The sequence below is a fragment of the Astatotilapia calliptera genome, chromosome 11 (genome assembly GCF_964374335.1).
Source record: "Astatotilapia calliptera chromosome 11, fAstCal68.1, whole genome shotgun sequence".
Lineage (NCBI taxonomy): Eukaryota > Metazoa > Chordata > Actinopteri > Cichliformes > Cichlidae > Astatotilapia > Astatotilapia calliptera.
Window position 1 is genome coordinate 21,781,639 of NC_137432.1, and position 9,475 is coordinate 21,791,113.

The 9,475-nt window shown below is 42.7% G+C and overlaps 1 protein-coding gene across 1 annotated transcript; it reads right to left on the reverse strand.

The window, feature by feature from the left end:
* Positions 1 to 1,098: 1,098 nt before the first annotated feature.
* On the reverse strand, positions 1,099 to 3,598 carry gem (GTP binding protein overexpressed in skeletal muscle). Its single transcript, XM_026184885.2, has 4 exons — positions 2,813 to 3,598; positions 2,375 to 2,451; positions 2,087 to 2,291; positions 1,099 to 1,999 (listed from the first exon to the last, which is right to left on the reverse strand). Exons 1-4 carry the CDS (start codon positions 3,237 to 3,239, stop codon positions 1,716 to 1,718), a joined length of 993 nt encoding a protein of 330 aa, XP_026040670.1. The 5' UTR covers positions 3,240 to 3,598; the 3' UTR covers positions 1,099 to 1,715.
* Positions 3,599 to 9,475: the final 5,877 nt, after the last annotated feature.

Below are 9,475 nucleotides of genomic sequence, written 5' to 3' on the forward strand. Positions count from 1 at the left end.
GGTTTTATTGAAACACTCAACTGCTTGTGGATTTGTAGAGTACTGATTAGTGTTTGTAAAACAACAAACTCTTTAAAGGGAATGTCTCAGCAAAGCATTTGTGAATTTTAGCCGGCATGTACGTGAATTCTGGACAAAAATAGAACAAGAAGCGGGGAAAACGAGGGGGGGAAATTTGTGTAATCGTTCTCATTTCTTCGCTGCTCATTGTTTAAGTTTCTGATTACCTCTTAGACTTTGACCTATGCACCATTGCTGTGCTTCCTGGCAGATTTTCCATCAGCAGCAGCGCCTGATAAGGAGCTATGCGTAGACAATAGGACCGACTCCCTGATTGCACTGACAATCCACTGCCTCATGGGAATGCAAAGCTTTGAGGTCAATTCAGGAGGTCAAGACGCACATGAAACTGTAAAAACAGGAAAAAGAAGGTGTGTCTTAAAGGCTTCATCTTTATGACCCAACCTCACACGTATCAGCTGGAATTATCTGTTATATGACCTGATGCATAAAGTCATCCTGAGCTGAGAGGTTTACAAGCTGTGGAGAGCTGCTTGGACACACAAACCACAAAACTGTGCGACTGTAGGAAAACAGGCTGCGAGTGAGTCACTGTTTCACAGGCCTCGCTATTTAACCAGAACCTATGACTGGAGAGTCGATGGTTCAGCGGATGAAGCTGGAAGTGACTCTGTTATGTAAAGCGTGGCTCTGTATGTGCACACAGCCCGGTATTGCGGCCAACACCATCTGCCCGACGCTCTCTGAACCAAACACACTTCCTCTGAATGTTACCTTGGCAACACATTTTTCTGCATTTGACCGTTTTCCCAACAACACCGAGCTTGAGAGCTTGTCCGGTGCCACACTGGGAGCCAAATCACCGTACCCAATCAGACGCGCAGGGGACTAATGTTGCTGAAGTACGTTCAGGTTTAATGTCACCACCTGACTCATCCTGCATCAGCGCAGTGTTGCTGCGAGACCCTATTTGTCCAAGTGTGTCTCCTTTGTGTCAAAGCTGAGTCACCCATTATCATTTCTCATCAGTGATGTGGAGATGGCAGACAAAAGAGTGTTATTTTTTTCCCTTCCAAAAGCTGTTATGTCACTTTATTTAATCAAGCAACACTTAAAACAAAAAAAAGATACATTATCAATGTGGTTTTATGTACAACAAGTCCAAAATACGACACGTATAAATAAAGTAACTGTCAAAAGATCATCGTACACATAATCAAAGACATTAACTGCACAAAGTAGCTTACAAATCATAGCACTTTGGGATCAACAGTCAAAATTTGGCAAAAATCGGAGCAAACTGATCAGGAAAAAAGAGAAGAAAGGAGAGAAAAGGCTGTTAAAATGCGTTTGTTCGAAACACAAACAACAAAATAAATAAATAAATAACTTCCTTTTCTCAGTTTCCATCAGCTGGTCTCTAATCTTAGACATTTCTGTCACACAGACACGAGGCCTCTAACAAAGTTCATTTCAAAGGCAGACAATCTAAGCCGAGTCCTCTCAGTCTGTGCCGGATTGCAACGCGTTCCTAACACCGTCCCGGCTGTTTGGAGGGTGGATGTGAACACCGTGAAGGCTGCGTGCGAACCATCCAACTTTGTAGCCACCTCAGATGTAGGCTTATCCTCCACCTAGTAACTTGTTCTCCTGCTCAAAGGTGTGATGTAGATCTGGCTTCATCCATCAGGCTCCTACAGCACAGAGAGATCATGGCAGGACTTGGATTTCAGCCAGAACGCCACGCTGGGGTTGTTCTTTGCCACCACTTTGTCAAGGAAACGTTTGGCTTTCATAGGGATGCTCTCTCGGCGGGTAGTGCAGCTTCTGTGCCTGCGGCGTTTGTTGGCTTCTTTGGAGTCCCGTCGTAGACGTAGCTGTCGCACTATGCCGCGGAAAGCCTCCCAGACGTTGTGCTGCATGGCGGCCGAAGTCTCGATGAACTTGCAGTCGAACACAGCGGCACAAGCGCGACCCTCTGAAACAGGGAGGAGACAGTTTCAGGCACTTGATCATCTTATCAAAAGAAGAGAAGCATAAACAGACTGAGATTAGGCCTCCTTACCGCTCACTGACACCTCTCTGCGTCGCACCAGGTCACACTTGTTCCCCACAAGGATAATCGGTGTGTTCTGGGCAGGGCGGAAGCGACGCAGGGTTATCCGGAGCTCAGATGCTCTCAGGTATGAGGCCCGGTCAGTTATAGAGTACAGCAACAGGTAGGCATCCCCAGTCTGCATGTACCGCTCGTACATACATTCACTGTCAGTCTGAAAAGCACACACAGGGCTTAGTATGCTCACACACAGGCAGGTGAAGTCTCTTCTTTGATTCATTTTGTAAAGAAACTCACCTCTGAATCCCAGGTGTCAATCAGAGTTATAGAGGCAGGCTCTCCATCCACTTCAATTTCCTTTTCAGTCACTTCATCTGAATTTAAACAGGAATCAAACACTTAGATCTGAGTTAAATCAGCAAAACGTCAAACAGCATTATTATTAGAATAACTGCAGTGCTAAGGTTTTATTATAGAATAAGATTTATTAATCCCATAGCAGGGAAATTTACATTGTTATTGTAAATTTACATTGTTATAGCAGGGCAGCTAACGCAAAAATAGAAGACAAATATGCACTATACAAAGTAGAATAAATACAATTTATTTCTTCTACTTTATGATTTCTATTACTATGTTATTTTATATATATTCATATAACAATATATACACGAGTATTACAGGAAGAATAGAAGTGTAACTTTCTCGGGCACTTTAATAAGGTCTTTCTCTCACCTCCACAGAGCTCGCAGTCGTCGCTGTCCATGCTGTCCGCTGCACCGGCGAAGATGCTGGCGAAAGCCGTCTTACCGACCCCGCTGGCCCCCAGCAGCACCACCCGATACGGTCTCCCGGGCTCCGCGGAGTGCTCCCCGGCGGAGTCGGTGGAGATGACTGAGTCCGAGGAGGACCAGCTCCCTCTGCTCCCGTCCGACTCCCCGGCGGAGCTGGCGCAGGATTTGGAGCGAGAGATGCAGGCGGGGACCCTCGCCAGGAGGCTGTCCGAGAGCGGGTGGCTGCCCGCGTCGCAGATGCTCCACCGGTGGAGCTCGTTCTGCAGGCGGAGGCTGTGACGGCGCACACTGGACAGCATGGTGCCGGCAGCAAAATCGGGATGGACTGGATTATACACAGCGGTGGGATTAAACCTCTTCCAGCACATACAAACAGCCTTCTTACTTCTTAAAAGACACTTCAGAAGCTTTTTATCCTTCTCAGGTGAACCAGAAGCGTCTCGTTTCTCTGGGATTAAAGGTGACTAAACTTAGTCTCAGATAATCAGAAGTTCCCCCCTGTTGGTTTCTACTGCATTAACTCAGGCCCAAGACCTCAATATGCTGCTTAAACCTGTTTCTGCGGAACACCGATTTCAAAGTTTAATTCGTGCATTTCCAAAAATACAAATAAAACACACTTTCTGGATAAATCCCGGAGCGAAATTTACAGCTTCTGCCTTCTTGATGTGTCTGCAGCCTCATCCCTCGGTAATCTCCAGCTGAGTGAAGTCTCTTAATGCCCTGATGGGGTTTCCCTGCAGTTTATATAGACGGATGGGGGCGGGGGGAGGTCACACAAGTAGAGCATGGGAGAGTGGATGCAAAGCCGTGATGTGCTGGGTACTCACTGTTTTGGTTCATGCGCACGGTGTGCGGCAGCTCAGATGATATTAAAATGACTGTGCGGCAGTGACATACGGTTCAGCACCACCGCATTACACGTGTGCAGAGCCTGTAACACTGATATGCTCCTATAGAGACGCCTCACTGCTGAAATTTATTTTATAGGATTCAACCAAAGGTTTGTGACACGTTCCCAATTCGTATTAGAAAGTTTATAAATCCAGGATCAATCTGCTTCTGATTACTGTCACAGTTACACTCACTGGCCACTTTGTTAGGGACACCTATTCAACTGCACATATTGCAAATATCAGCCAGTCACATGACAGAAACTCAATACATTTAGGCGCAATACTGAGCATCAGAATGCGGAAGAAAGGTGTTTAAGTGACTTCAAATGTGGCATGGCTGTTAGTGCCACACAGGCTGGTCTGAGTATTTCAGAAACTGCTGATCTGCTATCTGTAAGGTATCTCTAAGGTTTACAGAGAAGGATCTGAAAAAGAGGAAATATCTAATGAGCCACATTTCTCCAGGGGAAAATGCCTTGTTGATGTTAGAGGAGAATGGCCAGGCTGCTTTGAGCTGATAGGAAAGCAACGGTAACTCAAATAACCACTCGCTACCGCCAAGATATACAGAAGAGCATCCCTGAACACATCAAACCTTTAAGCAGATGGACTACAGGAGCAGAAGACCACTCTGGGTTCCACTATGCTGAGCTAACAGTAAGAAACTAAGGCTTGGGATTGCCAAAACTGGACAAGAGAAGATTAGAAAAACTTAGGCTGGTCTGATGAGTCTCAATTTCTTCAGCAACATTCAGAAGGTAGGGTTAGAACTCGGTATATATCATGAAAGCATGGATCCATCAAGCCTGGTAACAAAGAGAGGAAAAGAGCAACCGCTTTCACTTTGCACCATTTCTTTGAAAATTCAGCGTTTATAAAAAATAAAACCTTTTGTTCCTAGAGTTTCTGAATAAACTTGTTAGTATATTAGGATCCATATGTCTGTGAAGGTTCTCAGTCATCCAGGTCATCGTAGTGTAAAGTGTAAGGAGCTTGGAAAGAAAAGCGTCTGGACTTCTTTAAGTTGCTTGAAGACGTTTCACCTCATCTGAGAAGCTTCTTCAGTTCTGAAGGATTCATAGGTTTAGATCAATACAGTAACTGAATTATTGAAAAATGTAAAACAATCAGTAGCGTATGTATGTTCCCAACTAAAATGGCTTTTCTTTTAAATTTAATACCATCACAAGCAGAATTAAAACCAGCTACAATAAAAACAACAATATCTAGACTTCAGTGGTAACATAAAACAATCAAAATGACTATTTGGATGCTCAAGTTTTATAATGTTGCGTCCATCATATGACCAAAAAAGTGTCTGCTGTGAAAAACATCTTTTATACAAATGCCTGGTGGTGAAATCACTTGTGATCATTCTCTCTTGTGAACCTCCAGCTTTTTCTTTTTGTGAAATCTGTAATTTGTGAGATGAAGGTCAGAAAAAAAAGATTACATAAGTTTTAATCAATAGTTTTATTATCTTTAATGTTTGGAATCTAAACAACGTAAATTTATCTGCACTTCATTAAGAGAAACTGGTGAAGGGCTGCAGATGAAAACAAGCTTTTACCAATACATTTTTCTGTTCAAATAAATAAATAAATGCATGCAGTGCATTCAGGTGTAGTTTATATAAATATGGGAGCACTGTGTAAGCCCATGCATGCAGGTCACAGTTGTAAGCATAATAAAAACTCTCATGAATAGAGCGTATCCAAACTGCTTTGGTCTGATCGAACGTCCTTGAGGATAACAGATGGAGGGAGACAGCGCGATGAAGAGCTCGGTCCTTCATACTGTAAATATGCTGTTCAGTGCGACTCGTTCAGACATTCTGTTTTGTTTTCTTACCCTGCAGACAGCATACTGTAAAGCCGACATGTTAACAGCAACCGGTTCACATAAAAGGTTTTTCTCTGTACACAATATTTGCCGCAATGTTCAGAAGCAAGTGGGAACAACCACTAGTATTGTTCTTTCCACCTACACTTTTACCATCTGAAAGCAACAGGCGTGTGTCAAGAACACAAAAAGCCTTCAGTACTATGGTACTATTATGCCAACAGAGCACGTCGCTCTCAGACTGCCAGCTTACTTGTGGTTCCTAGAGTATTTAAAAGTAGAACGGGAGGCAGAGGCTTGGGCCCAGTTTGGATTTGGGAGACAGACACCCTCTCTACTTTTAAGATTCCCTTTTGATAAAGCATATAGTTATGACTGGATCAGGTGACCCTGAATCCTCCATTAGTTATGCCTAGACTGCTGGGGGCTTCCCTTGATGCGCGGTTTCTTCTTCACTTTCTTTTTTTCACTCACTGTGCTTATAGTGATTATTATTCATCTCTGGCTTTTGCCCGTGCGCCTTTGTCCCGTATTCCTCCCCTCACTCTCAACCGGTGGCGGCACATGGCCGCCCCTCCCTGAGCCTGGTTCAGTTATAGGTTTCTTCCTGTTAAAAGGGAGTTTTTCCTTTCCACTGTTGCCGAGTTGTTGCTCATAGGGGATCTTCTGACATGTGGGATATTCTTGAACTGAATTAAACTGAACCAGAGCTGCAGCTATTAGTAATTAATTTAAAGAAATGTAAAATAATGATAAAAAAATTATCTTTAGTGTTAACTTTTGCCACTTTCTTTTGTCCAACATGACTGTAAATAGAGATCCCCTTTTATAGAATACAGTAACAGGTTAACTGATAACAAAAACAACAGTCTTTAACTGTGAGTACAAAATGAAGGTGAATCTGCATTGTGTCTGCTCAACTCTGCTCTAAACTATAACAGATGCTGGCTTATTTTTTATATGGACGAGTCAGTAATTACCATTATTCATGTATCAGCGTTGAGAAAGTTCTTTGAGCATAAATGAGCCACACCTCTGCTGCTGCCTGGCCAACCTGGCAGATGATTAACAGACATATCATCATGGAACAAACAAAGGGAGCGCGATTTATTCCCAAATCCTAGTTTTCCCCCAATACAGACCTTTAACATGGCATAAAGCAGCTAATAAATATCAAACATTAAGAAGTAGCATTTAATGGGTTTATTTTAATTTACTAAACTTCCTGGTTAGGTTAATCACATATCAAAAGCTGTGCAATATTTCAAAAAATATTTAACTAATTATTAATTCACTACATTTTATCAGCACATGCAAGACAAAAACAGAGATTTGTTCCATCTAATTAGCACTAATACTACAGTGAATGTGGCTGCACCAGACGCTGAACAAGCTTTGAAGGAAAAGGAGTGGCTGCACCTGATAACGGAGTTTTATATCACAGAATCAACACACCCTGGCTACATAGATTTATTAGCTGCAATTCAGCAGTCGCTGGGTTAAGAAACTGATAACTATCATGTCAAACACCCTCATTATCATCGTACGGTGATATTTTCTGTTTTCTGTCAGAGAATCCTCTTTCTGCCAGAAATGTCTAAATAAAAGCTGCCCTGAGATCAGCTGGCAGCAGCATACTGCCAACGGATTGTAAAAAGTAGTATTTTATGAATGACCTCTCTAACAACATATGCAAATGTCCAGAGAGACTGCATTCAACTTGTAAACTGCATTCAACTCGCAAACATGAGATTCTCATTAGGAAAAGCACTTTTTGAGTGAGGGATTGAGCGACTGAGGGTTATTACAGTAATTGTTGGATTATGCAGCCCACCCCCGACTGTTGTTTTTCCAGACTTTCGGGACTGACGGGCTGCGCTCTCATCTGCGGGACCTGCTGCTCTGCATTATAGCTCTGATCTGCTTGACAGATGACTGGGAAACATTAAATCCTTGTTAAGTGCTGGAGCAGGCCCAGGGTCAGGAGGAGGGGATTGAGGGAAGGGTTACACTTTGGCGGGCTGCAGATTGGCAGGGTGATGTTGATGGTGAGAGAGTGAGAAGTGACCTATTTTTTTTTTTCCTATCGCCTAATACAAAACAGATTTTGATGAAGGTGCTGCTCATACACGGAAGCTGCCCAGTTCAACCCCGGCTTAATCCCAGTCTGATCTGATGGTTCATTTTGGTGTAAAACGTGATGCAGCAGACAATTTAAAGACAAATACTACACTTGGGGAGAATGTCTCTTGGAGGAAGTATAGTAATGATAGTTGGTCATGTACCTGAAATTAGAAGATGGACGTGCACCTTAAAATAAGGAGCAGCCTGGAAAACTGGGAGATTCAGTCAAAGTTGAAATGAAATGTAAATGCTGGTGGAGGCTGAGGAGAAACCAGTTGCGCATAAAAGACCAGGAAACAGTTTTAGCTTTAATATTTGCTTTTGGGAATTTACACTGAAGTTGAATTGAGTTTTTGTTGTTGTCTAGATGTGTCAACTGGTTTTAATCTGACAATATTATTAACCTGTACAAGTCAGGCGGCATGTACTGCATTTACTGTTTGTCAATCTGTGATGTTATGTGTGTGAAATCGTTCCTCGGCACAATAATTGTCATCAACAGGAGATAGAAGGGATGCATAAATGTGCCAAAATATCTGTTTCTTCTGCTTCTCCACTTCAGGCTCAAGGGGAGGATGGAGTCCATCCCAGCTGTAACAGGGCGAGAAGCGGGGAAGACTCTGGGACAGTTCGACCTTCAGTTGGAGGACTAATACACATAAACACAGACAACAATTCACGCTCACATTTATACCTGCAGTTAATTCACCAATTAATTAACCTTATCTGATTTATGTCTTTGTACTGTGAGGGGATGACAGAGTACCTGGAGAAAACCCACACAGGCCTGGAGAGAACATGCAAACTCTCCACACAAAAGACCCGCCTTGGATTCGAACCCAACCCCTTCCTGGAGCAACATCTCCCAAACCTCATGCTACCCACAAAAGTGTTGTGATGTAGACAAAGAATATTATCTTCAGGTTTGAGGGATAATCACATCTGTGTGTAAGCTGTTAAGTAGCGAGATAAAGAGAAACCAGATGGAGGCGCACAATCTTAAATATGTGGATCTCAAGCTTTATGCATTTTATAAACCAATTTAACATTAACTGGCTTTTCTGCTTATGCAGTTGCTGCAAGAATACATATTTAAATTTTAAAAGGACTAACACAAAAAATTGTCTGTGATTTAAATTTAAAGACATTAGTTTAAAGATTTTAAACTAATATTTTATGCCTTTTATTTCTAATCCTGTAAAGTTATACAGAGAACAGTACAGGAACAATAACAAAAGGAGCACCACAGAAAATCAGAGAATAAGTAGGTTGATCAATATTGTCCATTGGATTGGATTCCAGCTAACTGATGGTGAACATTTGTTTCAGAAGGGCAGTCTGCTTTTCAACAATGTAAGCTGTTAATTCTTTGCTAGGTAGCAACCACATAAATCTGCTCAAGCTCAAGTGCGTCCACAGAGGAGCCACCAAGCATCGAGTTCACATCCTGAATCCTAAATAAGAAGCACAGATGGCATCTAGTGTCCATGCTGATGCACAAGCGTCGGAATATTTCTGAAACATTTATCCAGCTTTGACGTCAGAGACACCTTGACTATTAATGAATGAAATATGGGAAATGCAACCTCAGTGGGGGTTACATCAGAGGTTTGGCTATCCAGCTGTGACAGTGTAGTTAGATCTTCCACTCAGGTCCTGGGATCACAAGGACTAAGTGCCCAATCTGTCTTCATCAAAACCACCGTGTCCCTTCCTCCCCCTCCAGCGGCGGAAAGTCATTC

Coding starts and splice junctions, on each gene's coding strand:
- gem (XM_026184885.2), bottom strand. CDS start 3,239: ATGTGCTGGAAGAGGTTTAATCCCACCGCTGTGTATAATCCAGTCCAT. Junction 2,452..2,812: donor CGACTGCGAGCTCTGTGGAG/GTGAGAGAAAGA, acceptor GTTTAAATTCAG/ATGAAGTGACTGAAAAGGAA. Junction 2,292..2,374: donor TTGACACCTGGGATTCAGAG/GTGAGTTTCTTT, acceptor TGTGCTTTTCAG/ACTGACAGTGAATGTATGTA.